This window comes from Heterocephalus glaber, unplaced genomic scaffold, assembly GCF_053883595.1.
Source record: "Heterocephalus glaber isolate CG9 unplaced genomic scaffold, H.glaber_assembly_v1.0 deba00001504, whole genome shotgun sequence".
Classification (NCBI taxonomy): Eukaryota; Metazoa; Chordata; class Mammalia; order Rodentia; family Bathyergidae; genus Heterocephalus; species Heterocephalus glaber.
This window is the reverse complement of record NW_028258324.1, coordinates 6,611,175-6,634,335: the sequence shown is the minus strand read 5'-3', so window position 1 is coordinate 6,634,335 and position 23,161 is coordinate 6,611,175. Positions and strand designations below refer to the sequence as shown.

The 23,161-nt window shown below is 36.7% G+C and overlaps 1 protein-coding gene across 2 annotated transcripts in view; it reads left to right on the top strand.

Moving 5' to 3' along the window:
* Pik3r4 (phosphoinositide-3-kinase regulatory subunit 4) overlaps positions 1-23,161 on the top strand; it is a 101,032-nt gene that overhangs the window by 46,960 nt on the left and 30,911 nt on the right. For both annotated transcript variants that reach the window (XM_004834218.3, XM_021242244.2), the window contains exons 9-13: positions 566-769; positions 9,780-9,981; positions 11,711-11,898; positions 12,700-12,910; positions 15,528-15,693. In XM_004834218.3, the coding sequence (XP_004834275.1) occupies positions 566-769; positions 9,780-9,981; positions 11,711-11,898; positions 12,700-12,910; positions 15,528-15,693 (971 nt within the window). The remainder of the gene's footprint in view (positions 1-565; positions 770-9,779; positions 9,982-11,710; positions 11,899-12,699; positions 12,911-15,527; positions 15,694-23,161) is intronic.

Here is a 23,161-nt window from a genome sequence, read left to right as displayed (position 1 = left end):
TTAATCTTCTGGTTTCATTATTGTCTTACATCTTGAAAGGCCAGAATCAGGCATTGAGTAGGTAATTATCCTTTTGTTTCATAAAGCTTGTCTTTCTGCAGTTTGGATTGGACAAGAGATATAACTTTTTATGCTAGCTTACACTGACCAGTTAAATAGACTTGAAGTCCTCTTGGTTACTGTTAGTATTTTCGTCCTTTTTATTATATGTGCACTGACAAGGAAAATATTCTTAGGGATAACACAAGGGGGAATTTTATGAAATCTATGGAGAGAGTGATGTTTTTGAGAAGATTGAATCGCTTGGGAAGATATGAGGAATGAAGGAAAGACTCATAGTTACTGAGAATCTTTGGATTAGCACCTATGTATTAGATCTGTGAACTGCAGGTATTTTTATATGTAGGAAATATTCTGACATACTGGAATCTAGAAAAGGCTTATTTTTTTACTTCTAGAAAATAAATGCCTATGTTAACTTTACACAGGTTGTATTTACTGAATTTGAAAGTAATTGTACCATATATTATAGCTTTGGCTGATTCTTTTTATTTTTCTAACATAGATTGAAAGAAAACTTGTTCTGCTCAGTGTTTTAAAAGAGCCAGTAAGTCGTTCTATATTTGATTATACTTTGAGGTCTAAAGATATTACCAGCTTGTTCAGACATCTTCATATGCGTCAGAAGAAACGAAATGGATCTCTCCCTGACTGCCCTCCACCTGAGGACCCTGCCATAGCACAGCTTCTGAAAAAACTGCTCTCACAGGTTGTATCATTTTTCTGAAATCTTACATTTAAATGCAAATATCATAAAAAATTTGAAGCATCCATTTAGGTATTAATGTTTTTGATGAGAATACATTATGCCATATGAAAATAGATCTAGGAGACATCTTGTGCATTTGTTTTGCTTCTTAAGCAAAAATATTAGCATGATGATAAGGCATTGGGTTGAGCTAAATAGTCATGGGAGACCCGTGAAGCTTTTGTGATTGCTGGCTAAATAAATGAGAGTAGAAATAACCTTAGATTTAAGTAATACTCTTGATTAAGTTCTGTATTTTACCAAAATGTAATGAAAATTCAAGTAGAAGAAACATTTCAAAATGTAGATACAATATAGAATAATTGTTTCAGTCTAAATTTATAGAGTTCTCAGTGCAGGCAAATAGCTTGAAATAACTAAGGCCCTGTAGATTGAATAAAACAGCAATCTACTGTTGCATCTTAAAAAAAATCTATGAATTTGGATTAGTTAAATCTTGTTAGAGTTAAGAAATAATCTTATTATTATAATATTTGGCATTGATAAAACCTCTATAGAAATATCATCTATATTTGGTCTTCTGTTTTATGATGTGTAGGATCTAGAGAATCAAGATAAGGATAAAAATAGAAATAAAGACTACAGCTGCTGAATATATGCTCATGAGCCATAAGGCAAATACTGAGGGACTTTAATGACTGTCTTTAATCTTGCAGTGCATTTTTTGTAAAGAGAATGTCCTTATTAATCATCTTTTGTTTAACAAGAAAAGAGTATGAGAAAATGCATTAAGTTTCAGAGAGAATTTTATTATAAGTTTTGAAATTAAATCATTTCATGTATTGTACTTGTTGCTGAATATCCAGTGCCCCGCCCCCTGTCTCCAAATGGGGATTGAACCCAGGGTCTTCTCATCATAGGCATGTGCTCTACTGCTGATCTTTATCCCCAGCCCCTTCAGTGCTGTTTGATACCCAAACATTGGTGGTCTGGGTGATTGAACCACAAAACAGGCTGGACAACAACCATTTTGATTCTTTTTAGATCTAGATTTGATTAGAGTTAGGGTCCACCTTGGAGTCTCCCCCAGGACAAGGGTTCTGTTTCCTATATTCTTGGAGACATAATTTGATGTAACTTGAATTTCTGAAGAGATTTTTCTTTGGTTTTCTTTTAACATTGGCTTGTACATTGGAAGTAGGTGATATTTTATTTATTTATTTATTTATTTATTTATTTATTTATTTATTTTTGTACTGGGGATTGAACTCGGGCCCTTGTGCTTGCGAGGCAGGCACCAGAAACACTGAACTAAATCCCCGGCCTAGTAGTTGATATTTTAAAAAGCAGTTTATGGAAAATTTGGATTCTGAGTCACACTTTCCTGTTTTCCTGAATAGGTTATCCTTATCAAAAAGATTTCAGCATGCAATAGAAATCATCCCAATCTAAATGTTTTCTTGAGGCTTGGACATTGTAATTCTTTGTATTTCTCTTTTCCCAGCAAATCCTATAAATTAAATTAAAATTAAATGATTAAATAAATTGTGTTAAAAGCCTCTATTCTGAAATTTCTTTTTTATTATAAATCATTAGTTCCTTTATGGAGCTACCTTCTAGCTCACAGTCCCTTCTCAGTTTGTTAAGGTGTGATTTTTGCTGTTGCCATGAGTAAGTGAGGGAGTCTTTCTGCTTTCTGCTTCCTGCTGTTCTCTCAAGTGTTTCCACTACTGCTGCCCTCTCTGTGCCTACTTCGTTACTGGGTTCTGTGATAAAGCCACTACTGCTCACTGACTTATATTCCTCTGAAATGTCAGTGCTTCATATATTTGTCATATCCTTTCATTTTTCTGAGTGGACAAGAGGAACAAATAATCCCATTTTAGACTGCTTCTGATAATAGTGCTAGGAAGGTCACAGGGTCAGAAGGGATAGGCATTGTAATAGAAGGGAGAACAGGCTAGAGTCTCTGGGGTCCTCAGAAATAACAGCAGAACAACACCAGCTTCCATTTGGGGAAAATGTACAGTGACTCTACCACTGTAGCTGGTGTTTTCTGTATTTTGTGGCTGTCCTTAGAAAACAAGTTCAAACGGCAGATATTATCCGTATTTTATAGATAAGGAATTTGAGTCACAAAGGAAGTAGTTAGCTTGCCAGTGCTCACACAGTGCAGTAAGTTTTGCAGTTGGCTGTCCAACTCCAAGGCCCATACCCCAGCACTATGCTCTCTTGCCTCTCAAAACAAAGGACAGAAAGCTAAGAGAAACTTGCTTGGGCAGAAGCCAAGTGTAGTTCAGCCCCTACCTAGTCTTAGACTTCTCTGTTTTCACTTCTTTTTGGTCACTGTGGTACCTGAGTATTTTAGGATTACTAGCAGAGACTTGGAACGAGGGCCTGATGTTCAGATGTGCACTGCAGGTTGCTGCTCTACTGGAAAATGCAGGTCTCAGCGATCATAAACCCAGTGTCAGTAAAGAATTGAAGCCAAGTTTAAACTAGGAGAAGACGATTTATTTGAAGGTGGAGAAAAAGGGGGGAAGAGCGGATGATAGATAGCTACTATGGATGAGTAGGGAGTGTTTGAAAGTGAAGTATTCTTTTAATTTACTTTCTCATTGAAAGTGAATTCTGACTTGGTTCCGATGGGGTTTGGGCAGGGGAGTTTAGGGCTGGAACCCAGCACTTTATGCATGCTAAGCCCACCTTCTACCACTGAACCCCAGCCTTAAGAGAGTTTTAAAAGATACCTGGATTTCTTGTCTGTAGCTCCTTTTATTGAGATCCTTGTTCCATGTAGGCTCCTGGAATCTGATTGGCTCCCTGGCTGTCTTTGGTCCTTCCCTTGGATTTCTTCCAGCCATATGATCTTTCTCTGTCCTTTGGCAAGAATAAGATTATGGGTTGGGGCTTATAAATAAGTAGTTTAGGTTTAAAGATTAAGTAAAGGGGAAGTGCGTGATTCTTATATTGATCGCACTACCTGGGACCTTCCTGAGTTTAGTTTCTTTGCTTTTGTCTGAGTCTGAATGGGCCAGCAGAAGCTGCCTCTAGTAGCCCTTATTAGTAAGTCTCTCCATTAACTTGGTTTTTTTTGTGTTTTTTTTTGGTATGGAACTCAGGACCTTGGGGTTGTGAGGTAGGCGTGGCACCACCGAGGTACATCCTGGCCCTCTCCATTAACTTTTTTTTTGGTATGGGAGATCGAACTCAGGATCTTGTGCTTGCGAGGCAGGGGCTGGAACCACTGAGCTAAATACCTACACTCTCCATTAACTTTTAACAGACCTTAAGGAGACCTTCATCCTATCTTTTCCTTACCTACGGCCCCCCTGTCCCTACATGGGAAGGCTTTGGAGAAATGAATTGGGTTCTGTCATGATACAGAAAGAAGAGATAGATTTTCAGCCTCTGCAGGAGAGAGCTCTTGAACATGCCTACAGATTTTGTTTTTTTACATTTAAGGTTCAATAGTATTCTTCTAGATTGCCCTATAGTTGAGATACAAAATGGGTAAACAGGCTCTTCTAAGCTGGGTGTAGTGGCATACACCTATAATCTCAGCTGTTTGAGAGGGTGAGGGAGGGGGATCACACATTTGAGGCCAGCCTGAGAAATTTAGCAAGACTTTGTCTGCAAAAAAAAAAAAATCTGTCTGTCTGTCTATGTAGCTTTCTTTATTTAGACCGATCTCACTTGTAATTCAGGCTGGCCTTGAACTCAGTATGTAGCCCAGGCTGGCCTGAAATTCAGGGCAATCCTCCTGCCTCAACTTCTGGAACCCTGGGATCATAGGCATGCACCACCACGCCCAGCTCACACAAAATAAGATTTAAAAAGAGATGGGGAGGTTGCTTAGTGGTGGAGTGTGCTTTAGCATGTGTGAAGCCCTGTGTTCAGTTCCCAGTACTGTCAATTTTTTTTTCTTTTTCTAGACCAGCCTGGGATTGTTTCTATGGGGAAATATGTTCAGAGTTCCAGATAATAGACTTAAAGTACACTTTTGGAACATTACCCATATGGGAGTTGGAATTTGTCTGGCCTCCAGATTTTTAATCAGACTTACCATCAGGCAATGACATATGATAAAGTTCTTTAGTTAGATCTGTTTTATTTGTATCCATTTAATCAGGTGGTAATAAAGACTGCAGAATGATTTCACTCTATGTAAAAAAGTGACAAATACATCTTTAGCATTTTAGTGGATTTTTATTTTAGTATTTTAGATTGAGTAGAATAAATCCAAGTGTAAAATTGAAAAGCTATAAGAAGGTATGTAATAAAATGTCAAATTTCCTCTAATCTCTGACCCTCAGCCATCTAGTCTCTTTCTCTGTTGATTATGAATTTTATGTTGTTGGGTGCTGGGTTCCTTTATAGTGTTGAACTTGTTCTTTTGTACAATCACTTGGAAACAGTTTCATCCATTTAAGCCTTGCAAGCTTTGCTGGGTCCAGAGCAACACTAGTTAGAGGACACTATACACTATGTGCATATTAAGAGTTCTTTTACCCTGACTGGTGGGAATGTGAACTGTTCCCAGCCCTGTGTAAGCTCTGGGGATTGTTTGGCCTACTGCTTCCCAGTTGCTCCTTCCTTGGCCTCAGGTGGTTTCCATCTACAGATACAGTTTAATTTTCATCCAGAGGATTGAGGAGACCCTCTCTATATCTCTCTGGAGCTCTCACTCTGTACAGATTACTCTTCTATGTTTCCCTGCCGTGCAAATTTAGCTTTCTGGCTTTCTTGTTAGCTTAGAGATGGCAACCCTGTACAGTTTTCCTGTGCCTGGGAAGTGCTATTTCATATTTTTTCCCCAGTTTTAAAATTGTTTAGATTGGGAAGGTAAATTTTATCCCTGTTACTCCTTCATAGCTGGAAGCAGAAGTCTGTGGATATTTTGCTCAGTAATTCAGGCTTTGTCTCTGGTACAATAAAACCTCCTAACTTTTCTTGTTTTTCAAGATTGTCGCAATTATTCTTGGTCCTTTGCATTTTCATTAGCATACTATACATTTTTATTTTATTAGTTCTTTTTTAATTGATCTCAGTAATGGTTTAAGGTTTACTTGGTAGAGTTTTGTACATCTTTTATTATAAGTATTTGGGGTTTTAAAAAAATGCAGTTATTCTTGTCATATTAATATTTTATTTCTAGCTGATTTAGGGAAGTTTTTTATGTGTATCTTACATTCAGCAATCTCATAAAACTTATTAGTTCTAATGAGTAGCTTGTGTATTTCTTTAGAATGTGTACATTCTGTTGTATAGACTGGGAATAGTATCAGTTTTGCTTATTATTTTCCTATCTGAGTACCTTTCCTTGCCTTATTTAAGTCACTAGGATCTTCAGTGCAGTATTAATGGAATTGGTGATAGTGGGGATCCATGTTTCTCAGGTCAGGGGAAGAGGTCAACATTATACCATTTAGTGTGACGTTTGCTACTAGTTTTTTGTATAATCTTTTTATCAAATTTAAGAAATTTTTGTATTCCTGGCAAGCAAAGATAATTATTATGGAAGAATGCTACCAAATTAAATGTAGATAAATAAGGAAATAATTGAATGAGTTTTCTCTTCTGTTGATGTAGTTAATACATTTATTGATTTTCATATTTTAAACTGACCTTTTTTCCCTGTGGTTATTTGGAATAAATATAACTGTCATGTTGAACCTCTGAAAAATATACTTTATTATATAAAATACATAAATATAAAATAGATATAGAAAGTATTTATGTAAAATGTTTTTATGCATGTTGAATTTGGTTTGCTGGTACTTATTGGGTATCTTTGTATTTAGGTTCATCAACAACTTTGTCCTTTCTTGGAATATTTGTTTTGGTTGTTTGTTGTTTAGGTTTTTTTAAAAAAAATTCCTAATAAAAAAGGGTTTTTTTAATTCCTATTTTTTTTTCAAATGAGTATGTTCAGTTTACTTAATACCTAGAATATTGTTTTCAAAAATTCATTCAAGCAACAACAGATAGACTGCTTTTACAATCAGAGTATAGTTTCAATCATATTATGAGCACAAACTTTTTTTCTTGTTTTTCTTCAGTGTTAGAGATTTGAGCCCAAAGCCTCTGAGCTATAACACTGGCTCTTTGTAAATTTGAAACAGGGTTTCCAACTGGCCTCAGCATCCAAGTGTGGAGATTGCAGGCATGTACCACCATGCCCAGCTATGAAAAAAATGTTATTTTAAAAACAGAAACCTTACACAGAGCTTTAAAATTTCTTTACTTTTACTTGCTCGCATTTAAAAAAAAATTTGTCACTGATTTGAAAAAATGTAAACAAGTGATACTTTTTGGGTTTTATTTACTTCTCTAGTCCTTTCACTCTGTACATACTTCCCTCTTCCCCTACTAGCAGACCCTAGGACTTCTTCATAAAGGCAGATCTGAATACAAGAAGGTTGCAGGTCATAATAGTTACAGGTTTTACCTCTGGCTACCGGCAAAGAGGAAATACGCCTCTTAACCTGAAAAATCCTATTATAAGTACTTTCTCCTCTCACTTACAGATACTCTTTGAGACATTAATGCTCCTTTGATTCCTTCTTCCAAACTTTTTCTTTTTTTTTTTGAGACACGGTCTCACTATGTAGTTCATCCTGGCCTTGGACTATGTAGCCCAGGCTATCCTCAAACCCATGGTGATCCCTCCTGCCTCAGCATCCCCAGTGCCCCGTGCATCTTCCAAACTCTTACAGATGGCCTATGTTAGCAGCTCTAACCTTTCCAACTTTTTAAACATATTACATTTCCCAAAACCACAAACTGCTCCTTTTTTCAGATATTTGTTAGACAATCTCCTTTGGGCTTCATGGGATACATAAAATATCCCTGTCATTTACTTTTTATTGCAAGTATGATTTAGGTGTTTTTGAAAATAGTATCAAACATTTATACATCATTTCTTGGTAAATATTCTCTTACTTGTTAACTTTTTCATTTTAAGGGCAGAAACTACCATCCTCATTTATTTGATAAACACACTGCACTAAGTAAGCCTTATGGACAAAGATATGAGGGCCTTACTTTTTTGTCTTTTCACAGTGCCTAACAAAACAGTAGGTACATAAAAGACATTGTTGTCTGAATATTAAGTTCACAGAAAGCAAATGTGAAAAAAAAGACAATGAAACCTTGAGAATATATTTCACCACAGCAAACATTATATACTTGATACATATTATTAAACTGGATGAACAAAGTAATCTCTTATTCACATATGACAGGGTCTTGCTATGTAGCTTAAGCTGCCTCAAACTTGATCTTCTTCCCTCAGCTTCTGCTGGGATTACAGACTTGTACCACTATGCCTGGTCTGGAAATAAACTAAAAACAAACAAAACCAAGCCTCAAGTAAATTAACTAAATTAAGGTATGCAAGTTAAGAAACTATGGTCTACTCAAATAGAAATGGCCCTTATAGTGTTAAGATTTGGTTTCAAGCCTTGCATTAATTCCTGTTTTTTAATTGAGATGTAATTCATTTAAGATTTACTCTTTTAAGGTGTACAATTCATTGGTTTGTAATTATTCATAATGTGTATAACCATCATCACTATTAAATGCCCAGTTTCATCACTCCATAGGGAAACTTCATACCCATTAGCAATCCATTCCCTGTTCTTCCTTTGCTCTCAGCCCCTGAAAGCCCCTAACCTACTTTCTATTTCTGTGAGTTTACTTATTCTAGACATTTCATGTACAGAATCATACAGTATGTGGACTTTTGTATCTGGCTGCTTTCTGTGGTCTTAAATGTTTCAAGCTTCCTCTGTGTTGTTACATGTATTAGTACTTCATTTCTTTTATGGCTCTCCCTTTTGTGGACTAAAAGATAAACTGATGACAAGAGTAGGACTTTACTATAGCTATAAAATTGTCTAACTGAATTTTAGCAGACATGAGATTAACCCCAAAATCTCAAAGCAATGCCGGCAAAAATTTAGTCAAGGAATCTGCTATGATTATTATACTTTAAAGCAATCTTATTTTATGATTTTAACATTCTACCTTCCTAGGATTGGTTTGTGTCATGCTGCTGGGCAGGTAAATTGTAAACATCACTTTAAACTCTAATAAGTTTCTCCATTGAGGCCTCAAGGGAACTTCCATTTTATTAAACAAATGTCTTTTATTCATTTGTATCATAAAAATGAACTAGAGGAGTCTGGATGGATAAAGAGGATGCAAAACTGCCACATTTACCTGAATATTTAACTATATTGAATTAATTTTTCAGATTAATTAGTACTTACTGTTTGTCAGTTTCAGGTATTCTGTGTGTCTTTGGTGGATTAATGCATTAAAATTTCACTATAATCTTACAAGATTGGTGTTAGTAATTATCTTCATTTTATAGATAAACAAATAGAGGCACAGAATAGTTGGGAAACTCAACAAAGGTCATATAGTAATGGAACTGGAATTTGAACCTTGACAGTCTGATCTAGCCATGACTGTCCATTGCTACTGGGTGTGTTGCTTACATTGGCAGTTCAGCCAGGATTCCTATGATTTTCTGAGTGGTCCAAGTATTCTGTGTATTAGAGTGCCTAACATAGGTCTCATTGAATATTCTCAACACAACCAGGAGCAAGGTTAAAGTAGGTACACTTTCTAATTTGTTTAATATTCACAATTTTTGTTTAGATACTAAATGTTTATTTAACAGTTTTATATTAAAGGTTTACTAGATATCAGTCATTGTGATAGGTTCTTTGGAAATTTCAAAGATGAATTATATTAGAATGCTGCCATTTAGGAAGAAAGTTAATATACAAATCATGAAATAAAAGAGAACCCTAATAGAATGTTCTGAAAGATCCTAGCAGTGACATGTTGTTTTCTCTTTTGTTTGCTTGCTTCGTTTCATCATTCTGATTCTTGCAATTTTCAATTGGGTGGTTGAATCTTTATTTGACAGTCATTCTGAGGGTTGTTATTACTTTTGAAAATAACCTATAAAATGTATGGTTTTATTTGGTTTTAGGGAATGACAGAGGAAGAGGAAGATAAACTTCTCTCACTAAAAGACTTCATGATGAAATCTAATAGAGCAAAAGCAAATATAGTAGACCAGAGCCATCTTCATGACAGTAGTCAGAAGGGTGTAATTGACTTGGCAGCTCTGGGCATAACTGGGAGACAAGTTGATCTTGTTAAAACCAAACAAGAACCAGATGACAAACGAGGTTAGTAATTTGATTGAGTTTTTATCTTATTATGTATTTCAAAGATGGGATTTTAGCCAATAATAAAACAAAAAAAAGTATAAAAATAAAATAAAATCCCCATTTTCCAAATAGACAACTTTCAAATGCAGTGACTATATTACTTCACAGGAAGATGTGAGGGAGGAAAGATGGGGCAGTGAACTCACAGTTAAGAGATTAAATAACCTGCCTAAATTACATAGCTCTGTATGTGTCAAGCCAAACCTGATTCCAAAGCTCTAATAATAGTCATGTTGCCTGTGGAAGTATATGGTTGAAGATAGAATCTGTTTTCCAATCCTTTAACCACCTGTTCAATTCAGTAGTATGTAAAACTTAATAGTAATGGTTTACACTCATAATGTATAAAACACTCATACAAATTAGAAAAAAAACAAGCACCCCAAATGAAAGAGGTTAGCAGACCAACTGGTAGAATAGAAATGCATATATGTGAAAAGACAAATAATTAAATAAATGCAAATTAAAATAGTGAGATGCCATTTTCTTCCTATGTGATTAGTATAGACTGATGATACTTAATGTTGGCAAGGCTATAGGGAAATAAGCATTTTTATACACTCTGGGATGAGATTGTAAGTTGAACACACTCTTATTAGAAGGCATTTTGACATGAGCTGTACTTTACTATTTGATTCTTTTTTTTTTTTTTCAAAAAGCAAAGTTTATTTGAAGAAGTAAAAGTGAAGAATGAGAGAAACTAGTTCTGCAGAGCAAGCTTGGAACAAGTAAAAGGAAAAAACAAGATAAAAGTACAACCTGGAGGATACAGGGCAGGCTACTGTAAGGAAAGCCATAATAGTCCGGTTCACTGTTTTAAGTTTCAAAAATATATCCTAAGAAACATTGACAGGCATATGAAGAAACATATGAATGTTTCTGATGGAAGAAAATAAAGGAAATACTCTAAATACGCATTAATAGGGAAATGGAAGTAAACGTTGTAGATATTTAGTTAATAAGGAAAAGGCAAGTTGTCAAACAGTGTATCCTATTTTTGCAAAGTAAATTGATAGTATATCATTAAACTATAAGTTTTACAAGATTTATCAAGTTGAGTATCAGGCTATCAGAATTATGGAGTAATTCACATAGTTTGGTAATGCTAGAACTTTGCATTACTTTTTGTTGTTTTTTTTTGGTACCAGGGATCAAACTTGGGACCTTGCACTTGTGAGGCAGGTGGCAGCATCACTGAGCTAAATCCCTGGCCCTGTATTACTTAATATTTTTTTATAATTCAGTGAAGATAAAAATAAAGGGTTTCTTGCATGTCTGTAGATAGGATATAGCTATATAGCAGTTGATTTTTTACTTCTATTTTTTTGTTTGGTTTTTGTTTCCCAAGTAGCTGCTACTGGGAATAGAAAAGTCATATTTAGCAGTGTTGGCAGTAAGAATTGAAAAAGTTTTAATTATTCTTCAGATAAACTGGTTACTTGAAATTATTCTAGCTTCAGGAAACTAAGAATAATTAAGATTAAATGTTCCATCTGCCTTAGAGATGAAGTGAGAGTTAATGACTTAATACATACATCTTAATAAAATGCAAATCCAAAGCAACAAATAGGATGTGAAATCTATTGCTGGCCCCTTTAAAAAACAAAAACAACAAAGGCACCATTGGTTTTAAAGGCCTTTTAACATTACTAGCTTCAGGCTAACTATTCTGAATATATTTTCATAGCTAGAAAACATGTAAAACAAGACTCAAATGTAAATGAAGAATGGAAAAGCATGTTTGGGTCACTGGAACCATCCAGCATCCCTCAGGCCTTGCCTAAAGGAAGTGACCAGGAGGTGATTCAGACTGGGAAGCCTACTCGTTCAGAGTCCTCTGCCGGCATTTGTGTTCCTTTGTCAACTTCTCCGCAGGTACTGTTCCTGAGGCAATATAGTTCTCTTTATGTCTTTGAATTCTGTTCTGCTCTTTTGGATGTTTAAAGATTGTGTATTGTACTAGGAAAATCAATTGGTGGCTTGTCCTTTAGAGAGGACTTATTTTTTCTAAGACAGGTTTACTTTTATAGCCGATAACTAGGGGAAATCAAGTTATTGAAAGCACCAAAAAGGTCTCAATAAAGTGATCTGAAATTTTAAGTTGAAGACAGCATTATGAACTATGATTATAATCAGGCTGCAGTGAACTTTGAAAATTTTTTTTAAAATCTTCCTTTAATATAGCACAATAGCAAAAATACTTCTGGGAAGAATTAAGTTTGCTATGTGTGATAAATATCATGATAATTTTGATATATTTGAAATGAGTTTATAATTTGAGGTAACTTCTGTAGCCAGTCATATTTTAAATGAAAAATATTAATTGAACCAGACTGATAAATCAAAGTTCCATTTCTTTTTTCAGTTAGATTACTGAGGGTTTTTGTTCAATATCATTATTATTTTGAATTTTTTGAGACAGTGTCTTGCTATATTCCAGGTTGACCTGTGATTCACTATGTAGCCCAGGTTGGCCTCAAATCCTCTTACCTCAGCCTTCGAGAGCTGGGATTATAGCTGTGCCCCCACCATGCCTGGCTTTTTAAATGAATTTTAAAATTGGTACGTTATTAAGGACAAAAACTGGTACAAACGAGACAGAACAAGGGTACATTTTTTATCTTCAAATATACTTTATTTATGATATAACTACCTAAAGTCTATTTATTTTTGCAGGTTTCAGAAGTAACCAATGTCCAAAATAAAAAACCAGTAATACAGGTTTTAAGTAGTACAGTTTTACCATCTACTTATCAGATTCGAATTACCACTTGTAAAACTGAACTTCAGCAACTCATACAGCAGAAGCGGGAGCAGTGCAATGCTGAGAGGATAGCTAAGCAGATGATGGAGAATGCCGAATGGGAGAGTAAACCACCACCACCTGGTAAAAGTTCCATAGATAACGAGTTGTATTCCAGCCTATGTGCCTAAGCATAGAACCTAATGGGGGAACCTATACAGGTTGAGCATTCCTAATCTTAAAATCCAAAGTTTTAATCTTAATTTTATAATTTAGGAGCACTTCTGATTATGCATTTTCTATTAAGGGTATTCACAAAAGCCTCTAAAATCTGAAACACTTCTGGTCACAAGCAGTTTGGATAAAGGATATTCAACCTGTACTTTACCAGACAAAGGGAGTCATGAGAAAACTATCACCTGAGAAATCCAGAGAAAGAAGCAATTGAAAAAAAAAAAAAAAGAATCTTAAGTTGTATTTGTGGAGTTGGGGTATTTTTAGATGTGGGTGCAACTTGCAGTGCCATATTTAGGCCAGTCACTTAGTAATGTAGCCTGTCTGTCCCCATTTTCCCATTTGGACCAGCAGGTTTTAGCAGTCCAGTGTTATGCTGCTTTCATTGAAGGTCCAGCTTGTTCAACTTCTGTTTTCATTTTCTGGAAAGTTTACCATTTAATGTATTAATATTAATGAGCAGGTAGAACATTTAGAAAATGCTAGGTTCTTTAAAAAAATATAACAGAAACTCTTATAGCTCCACCATTTAGTGATTGATCAACCTTAAGATTTTGGAGAAACATTTCCTATAGTCTAAGGAGATTCAAAAGAAATTAGAGATAGTTCAAATGAAAGTGTGGCTTGCCTCATTGTAATGTGGCAGAGCTAATAGTTGATATTAGGTTTGTAGTTTTTTAAAAAAATTAATGAGCTTCTGTATTTAGATTTTAATAATAGAGGGCCGGGGATTTAGCTCAGTGGTTTCGCCACCTGCTGCGCAAGTGCAAGGACCCGAGTTCAATCTCCAGTACCAAAAAAAAAAAAAAAAAGTAATAGATTTTAATAATAGAAATTTAACTTGAAGACACAGAGGCAATGTGCAGTGTGCTTAAGTATAGACTTTTTAAAAGGCCATGTGAATTTTTGGGGGCTTTTGATGATTCAGGGAAAATACTGTTATAAGGTTAGTGATTTAAAGATTTAGAAGCTATTTTTAAGTTGTAAGCAGCTTCTCTAGACATACAAATATTATCAAAATAAGTATCTTGGAATTCTTCAGCTGTTTCTGTGATATGTCAGTATTATTTACCTGTTCTGTTTAAAAACTGGAAAAATAAGACCACAAGCTATCTACTTTTATGATAGAATCTGTCTTTATAAGTGACATTTTATACTTAAGTGGAGTTAAGTTGTACACTTTATTCAGTAATCAGAAAAGCTATCAGATTTTGTGATTTAAGAAATGTACAGTGACAGTTGGGTTCTTGATTTTTTTTTTCTTTTCACACTTGAATAGTTGTGTGAAATTGATTTTCTCTGAGGAAATGTTCAGTCTAGGTTGGTAGATTATCTAGACTTCATGACAAAGTTTTTTAGTCCCTTTCAAATTTAGTATATCCTCCTAAAAATCACATTCAGCTGTTGTTCCCATACAAGTGGCCTAGAAGGTCCAAGGGTAAACATTTTGTTTTTATCTTAGAGTATATCAGGTTTGGTAATAGTCTTGGTTTCATTTTTGTTTCTTGGTAAAAAATCATTTCTTTTTTTTTGGTACTGGGGATCAAACTCGGGTCCTTAGCTTGTGAGGCAGACAGTGGAACCACTGAGCTAAATCCCTGGCCCGGTAAAAAATCATTTCTAAAATGACATTGTTATCACTGAATTAAGCACAGTGCTGACATCTAGTACAGTATCATCTTTATTACTTTCTATTGTATTTTAAAATCAAATAATTAAATATTACAAAATTTTATACTTACTACAAAAAGATTTTTCAGAATGGCTAAGACATTTCAGGGCCTTGGGGAATTTATAATTTATTAGATGAAATGAGTCATATATAAAAAGGATGTACATATTGGAATGTACATAGAAGGTTACAGATATAAAGAAGGTACTGGAAGGTATATAAACTGTCCAAGGCTGTAATTTGTAATACTATTTATACTAACATGTTTACATCATATAATAACTGATTGCAGGTAAAGAGGGAATCAGCCAACATTTTGGTGCTTACGTTAGACTAGAGAGAATGTTAGACTCTCATATTTGGTTAATCTATATATTCATCCTTTGGGCTAAGTAATATACCCAGCATTTTTACATTTGAGGAAATTAAACCTCAAAGAGGTTTAATGAAGCTCAAAGAGGTTTAATAAGTAGCCCAGTATCAGTTAAGGTATGGTGGAGATGGGTTTTTGAGACTTTCATGTTCAGACTCTCATTCATTCCCAGTTTACCTATACTAAGATAATCATTACTTCATGCTGCTCAATTAGGTGGTTAGGGTATGAAGTGACTGCCTTGCCCTCTCAAATCCTGGAGAAAGGTGCCAGGCAGTCTTTGGAAGCTCTTTCAACAATGCTTGTTATCTCAGTATCTTAGGTAATATCTGTCAGAGTTCAGTAGATCACTATTAGCTAACAGTTGGTACCTTTGAATTGTTCAGTTCTCAAGCTAGTTGTTGGTGATTGTAGATGGACAGTGAAGAGGAGATTGTATTTGCAAACTGTAGTTAAAGATACACTCCTTTGCTTTATCCTAGGGTGGCGTCCTAAAGGACTACTAGTTGCACATCTTCATGAACACAAATCTGCTGTGAATCGAATTAGAGTCTCTGATGAACACTCACTTTTTGCAACATGTTCAAACGATGGCACAGTGAAAATCTGGAACAGCCAAAAGATGGAAGGGAAGACCACCACAACAAGGTAACATATGATCGGAAATGGATCAATTAAGCACTCAAGTCAACAAATATTTGTGTAGTGCTTACTCTGTAACTGCCACTATTGTAAGTGCCAAAGATATGGCAGTATTAAATGGGAAAATTCCTTGTTTCTGTAGAGCTTACCTTCTGGTAGAAAGTGAGAGACAAGTAAAAATAATGACATTGTGTTAGATGGTTAAAAAAATGTTATGGAACAAAATACAGCTGGAAAGGGGAATGGGAAGTGCAGACGGGGATGGGCTAGAGGAGGATTTTAAATAAATTGGCCAGTCAGTACCTCATGGAGAGAAATGTTGTTTGAAAGACTTAATAAAAAGTAAGAGTAGAAGCCACGTGGATGTGTTGTGGAAGAGTATTCCAGACAGAAGAAATAAGAATTTCAAAAGCCTTAAGGAAGAGACATTTTTGGCATGCTTGGGGGATAGCAGACAAGCCTGTGTAGCTAGAGCAGAGCAAGCCAGAGGCAGAGAGAGACAGAAGGGGCTAGAGACTGGATATTACAGGCTGTTGTGAAGGACTTGGACATTTTGTGAGATGGAGCCTTTTGAAGGGTTGTTAGCAAAGGAAAGACATGATCTACATTAGATGTACTCTGGCTTTTGTGTTGAGAATGGACTATGAAGAGGGATAAGGCAAAACAGTTAGGGCACTATTACAGTAATTAAAGGAAGAGGAGATGGTGACAGAGGCCTGGTAGTAGCAGTGTAGAAAAGAGGAAAGGTTTATATTTTGGAAATGTTTTGATGTTAGAGCCAACAAGATTCACTGACTAGATTAGCTGGAGTATGAGCAAGAAAAAAGTAAAAAACTGATGAAATGGCCAGCAGTGTCAGGAAAAGATTCCTTTCCATAAGTATTTTAGATTTGTACAACTGTATAGCTGTGTCCCTGTCTTGACTTGCAGTCTGTCTCCAACTCCTTTTTTTTTTTTTGGTTGCCTTTCCCTACACTGTCACCAGTGAATTCATCAGTTCTTTGTTTTCTGTACTGTACTCTAATTTCCTTTGAGGTTTAACTCGTATTGCCTTTCATTTAGTTAATTTATTTAGACCCTTCCACTTTGTCCCTTTTCCCCCTGATTACACTGGGATTACAGTCATGTGCCATAGTGGCAAGCTATAGTTGTTTCCCTTTCTGACATAAAATTTATTATGTTATAAAATGCACAGATCTAGCTGGGCGTGGAGGCACACCATCTGTAATCCTAGCACTTGGGAGGCTGAGGCAGGAGGATTGCTGGATTTTAATATCAGCCTGCATTGCATAGTGAGACCCTGTCTCCAAAGACAAAAAAACAAAAGAAACAAAGAAAGAAAAAAAAGAACAGATCTTAAGTAAACCATTTCATGAGTTTTCATAAATATATACACCTTTGTAACCTGAACCCCACTATGATATAGAATAAAACCACACCAGAATACTTCCCTGTGTCTTTTCTGTTAAATCCCTACCTCTTCCCTCCCTGTAATCATTCTTTTTTTTTTTTGTATTAAATTCTTTTATTGGTACATTGTAGGTATACAACACAATTACATTTCTCATTGGGAATTGTACCTTTATATAATGCATCTTGGTTCTTATTTTTTCCCCATTCCTAGCCCTCCCTTCACCCCCTCCACCCTTCCCTATTTACAAAGACTTTATTTCCATTTTTTCCATTTCTCATCATTTTTTCCTTTCCCTTCTTTCCTTTCCCCTGTGCCTCCCACTACCCCTACCCCTTTGGACCTTTTCTTCCTATTTTACATTATCAATTATTCATTCTAATCATTGGTACATTTTAGGTATACAATATAATGACATTCATCATTGGAAATTTGCACCTTTACATAGTCTCTCTTGGTTCTTGTTTTTCACTCTTGCCCAGCCCTCCCTTCAACCCCTCCAGTCCTCCCGATTTACAAAAATTTTGTTCCTATTTTTCCATTTTCTCATATTAATCCCATTCCCTTCTATCCTTTCCCCTAGCCCTCCCACTTCCTTCCCCTTTGCCCCTTTTCTTCCTATTTCACATGACCTATTATACATTTAGTCCTTATTTACACTTTCAGTTTCTCACACCAGAGAAACTATTCTGTATTTACACATGTGTGTCCTATTTATTTCACTTAAGAGTATTGCCTCAATGTGCATCCACTTAGCTATAAATGTCTCTAATTTCTCGTTTTTTATGGCTGAGTAGTACTCCATTTTATAAAAAAACCACATTTTCTTTATCCAGTCTCCAGTTGATGGGCATTTGGTCTGTTTCCAAGTTTTAGCTATTGCAAACTGCGCTGCTATGAACATGGGTGCACATATATCACTGTGGTATGATTCTTTTAATTCTTTGGGGAAGATCCCCAGCAGTGGAATGGCGGGGTCAAATGGGATTTCCAGTCCTAGTTCTTTGAGGTATCTCCATACTGATTTCCACAGTGCTTGCACCAGTCTACACTCCCACCAGCAGTGGAGCAGGGTTCCTCTTTCCCCACAGCCCCGCCAGCATTTGTTAATTGGTTGATTTCATGATAGCAGCCATTCTTTCTGGAGTGAAGTGGAATCTCAGCGTTGTTTTCATTTGCATCTCTCGAATGACCAGTGACATTGAACATTTTTTCATGTATTTATTTGCTTTTTCTACTTCTTTGTCTGGGAAATGTCTGTTCATTTCAGATGCCCATTTTTGGATTGGGTCTTTAAATTTGGGAGGTCTGATCTTTTTAAGTTCTTTATAGATTCGAGATAGTAGACATTTGCCTGAGGAAGAGCAGGTGAAGATTTTTTCCCACATTGTGGATTGTCTCTTCACACTGCTGGTGGTTTCTCTTGCTGTGCAGAAGCTTTTTAATAAGAAGAGATCCCATTTGTTGATTGTTTGTGCTAGTTCACGGGCAACTGAGGTTTTGCTCATAAAATCTTTTCCTACACCAATGTCTTCAAGGGTTCTACCTAAACTCTGTTCCAACTGGTTCAGAGTTTCTATTTTAATATTTAGATCTTTAATCCATTTTGATTTTAGTTTAGTGCATGGTGAGAGATACAGGTCTAGTTTTAATCTTTGGCAGGTTGAAGCCCAACTTTTCCAGCACCATTTATTAAAGAGGCTATCTTTCCTCCAGTGAGGGTGTTTGGCTCCTTTGTCAAAGATGAGATGGCTGAGTGTGTCTGGCATTGTTTCTGCATCTTCTAATCTGTTCCACTGGTCCTCAAGTCTGTTTCTTTGCCAGTACCATGCTGTTTTTATCACAGTAGCTTTGTAGTAGAGTTGCAGGTTGGGGATTGTGATACCCCCTGCCATGTCTCTGTTACCTAGAATTGCTTTTGCTGTTCTGGGTCTCTTCTTGCTCCAAATGAATTTTTGGATTGTTTTCTCGAGGTCTATGAAGTTTGCTGCTGGGATCTCAATTGGAATTGCATTAAATCTATATAGCAGTTTTGGAAGTATGGCCATTTTCACTCTATTAATCCTTCCTACCCAGGAACAGGGGATGTCTGTCCATTTTCTGATATCATCTTCAATCTCTCTTTTCAGAGTGCCATAGTTTTCAGAGAAGAGGTCTTTGATTTCTTTCGTTAGGATGATTCCTAGGTATTTCAGTTTTTTGGGTGCTATTGTGAAAGGAATTATTTGCCCTATTTCTCTCTCAGTGAGTCTGTCATTGGTGTAGAGGAAAGCTATTGATTTTTGTGTGTTGACCTTGGAACCCGCTACTTGACTGAATTTGGTTATTAAGTCTAGAAGACTTTTGGTGGAGTTCTTGGGGTCTTCTATATAGAGTATCATGTCATCTGCAAATAATGACAATTTGACTTCTTCGTTTCCTACCTTTATGCCTTTTATTTCTTTCTCTTGTCTAATTGCCGTGGCTAATGTTTCCAGAACTATATTGAACAAGAGTGGTGATAGTGGACATCCTTGTCTTGTTCCTGATTTTAGAGTGAAGGATTTCAGTTTTTGACCATTTAGTATGATATTGGCTGTTGGTTTTTCATAGATGGCTTCTATCAGTTTGAGGTAGAGACCATCTATTTCAATTTTTTGTCAGGTTTTTATCATAAATACAGGTTGGATTTTTTCAAATGCTTTTTCTGCATCTATGGAGATAATCATATGGTTTTTGTCCTTGGCTCTATTGATATAGTGTATTACAGTAATTGATTTTCGTATATTGAAACATCCCTGCATCCCTGGGATGAATCCCACTTGATCAGGGTGTATGATCTTCTTGATGATCTTCTGCATTCTGTTTGCCAGTATCTTATTAAGGATTTTTGCATCTATGTTCATTAGTGAGATTGGCCTATAGTTCTCTTTTTCAGTTGGGTCTTTCTCTGCTTTGGGGAGCAAGGTGATGCTTGCTTCCAGGAATGAATTTGGGAGTATTGCTTCCCTTTCAATTTCATTGAAGAGTTTAAACAGTAGTGGCAGTAGTTCCTCTCTAAATGTCTTGTAGAATTCAGCAGTGAAGCCATCAGGACCTGGGCTTTTCTTAGTTGATAAGTTTTTAATTATGTTTTCAATTTCATTGGTTGATATTGGGTTGTTCAGAATTTTTAGGTCTTCTTCGTTCAACTTTGGTAATTCATATGTATCTAGGAATCTGTCCATTTCTTCTGTGTTGTCCATCTTATTGGCGTATAGGTTCTGGAAGTAGGTATTGATGATCATCTGGATTTCTGCTGGGTCTGTTGTCATTTCACCCTTTTCATTCCTAATTGCATGGATTTGGGCCTTTTCTTTCCTTTTTCTGACAAGGTTGACTAAAGGTTAATCAATGTTGGTGATTCTTTCAAAGAACCAACTCTTGGCTCCATTGATTTTTTTGTATCATTCTCTTAGTCTCCATTGCATTGATTTCTCCTCTGATCTTTATAGTTTCTTCCCTTGTATGAGCTTTGGGGTTGTCCTGCTCTTCTTTTTCTAGAAGCTTGAGGTTCAACATCAGGTTGTTTAATTGGGATCCTTCTGTTTTCCTAATATGCGTATTCACTGCTATGAATTTCCCTCGTAAGACAGCTTTCATTGTGTCCCATAGATTCCGATATGTTGTATTGTCATTGTCATTTAATTGAAGGAACTGTCTGATTTCTTCTTTAATTTCGTCTGTGACCCATTGGTTATTCAGAAGTGTGTTGTTCAGGTTCCATGTGTTTATGAAATTTTTTGAGTTTCTTTTGCCATGGATCTCCAATTTCATCGCACTATGGTCTGATAAGATACAGGGGATAACTTCAATTCCTTTGCACTTACTTAAACATGTTTTATGTGTGAGTATGTGGTCTGTTTTGGAGAATGACCCATGTGCAGCTGAGAAGAATGTGTATTCTGATTTTGTGGGGTGGAAGACTCTGTAAACATCTGTTAAGTTCATTTGTTCAAGAGTTCAATTGAGTTCTAGTATTTCATTACTTATTTTTAGTCTAGTTGATCTATCTATTTGTGACAGTGGGGTGTTGAGGTCCCCCGCTACCATTGTATTAGTGCATATATGGCTTTTCATGTCCGTTAGTATTTGTTTTATATAGTTGGGTGCACTAGTGTTTGGTGCATAGATATTTATGATTGCCATCTCTTCCTCTTGGATTCTTCCCTTTACAAGGATGTAGTGTCCTTCTTCATCTCTCTTAATTAGTGTTGGTTTGAAATCTACTTGATCTGCCAAGAGGATAGCTACTCCTGCTTTTTTTCGGGTTCCTGTCGCATGCAGGATTGTTTTCCACCCTTTAACTTTCAGTCTATGAGTTTCCTTTTGAATTAAGTGTGTTTCTTGTATGCAGCATATTGTTGCATTTTGCTTCTTGACCCATTCTGCCAGTCTGTTTCTTTTGATTGGTGAATTGAGACCATTAATGTTGATGGTTATAACTGAAACATATTGACTTGTCATTGCCATGACTTTTTCTTTTTGTTGGGTTCTCCCCCTTTACATTTAATTTCTTGTCATGCCAGATGGGTTCATTCTGCTTTGCTTCCTGGGGTTGTGATCCTCAATGTCTGTTCCTAGGCTATTGTGTAAAATTCTTTGGAGTGCTGGTTTGGTATTCACGAAGTTCCTAAGGTGCTCTTTGTCATGAAAGTATCTTATTTCTCCATCCATTTTGAAAGATAGTTTTGCAGGGTACATCAATCTGTGTTGGAGGTTGTTTTCTTTTAGGGCTTGGAATATGTCACTCCAAGCTCTTCTTGCCTTGATGGTTTGTGTTGAGAAGTCTGCTGTGATTCTTATGGGCTTTCCTTTGTATGTGATTTGTTTCTTTTCTCTGACTGCTTGGAGAACTTTGTTCTTCTGTTGTGTTTCTGGAATCTTAACCATTATATGCCTATGTGTAGATTTTTTTTGATCAAGGCTATTTGGAGTCCTATATGTCTCATCTGTATGTCAAGCTCTTTTCCCCTGCTTGGGAAGTTTTCTGCCATTGTTTCTGTGAAGAGATTTTTTATGTCATCTGCACTCTCTCCTGTTTTTTCATTGAGCCCAATCAGTCTTATGTTATTCTTTTTTGCATCATCTAGCAGCTGCTGGATTGATTTCTCATGTTCCCTTATAATTTTGAAGCAATTTTTCTTTTCCTAGTCACTAATTGCAATCTTATCTTCTATATCTGAAATTCTGTCCTCACACTGGCTCATTCTGCTGTGTAGACTTTCAGTGGAGTTTTTCATGTCCTGGAAATCTATTTGCATCTGTTTTATGGATTTCATTTGTTTCTTTTGTTGGGATTCCATCATGTTCCTTAGCTCCTCTCTAGATTTATTAATCATGTCTTGCACTAAGGGCACAATTTCTCCTGTTATCTGAGAAATTATTTCTGATTTCATTTTTTCCAGATCCCCTTTTGTTGCCAGTTCAGTGGGTCCAGGTGGTTGAGTATCAGAGTGTTCCATCTCATTTCCCTTTGGGGTTGCTGTAGGTGATGTGGAAGTCTGGTTTTGAGACTTATTTATGTGTTTTCTCATTTCGACTGGGGCGGGGGGCTGTTAGCGCCTGCACAGATTACCTCCTCTGAGCTGGGTGAGGTGGGACAGGGGCCGGGAGCAGCGGTAGGCATGGTGACCCAAAAGCCCTTTCCTGTGGGCTGGGAGCAGCCAGAGGGATGGTGGCCGGGAAACCCCTTCCTCTGGACCAGGAGCAGTGGGATGGTGGCTCAGAAGCCCCTCCCTCTGGGCCGGGAGCGGTGGGAGGTATGGTGGCCCAGAAGCCCCTTCCTCTGGGCCAGGAGCAGCGGGACAGAAGGTGGCCCAAAAACCCTTTCCTGTGGGCTGCTAGCAGCGGGAGGGATGGTGACCGGGAAGCCCCTTCCTCTGGACCAGGAGCAGTGGGACGACGATTCAGAAGCCCCTACCTCTGGGCCGGGAACAGGGGGACTCAGTACCTTGGTCTGGTGGTCTGGTGTCTTCTGCGCCTTGGTAATGTGGAATCAGGTGGCTGCCTGTCTGCAGTGGGGTGATTCGGCGTCTTCTGCGT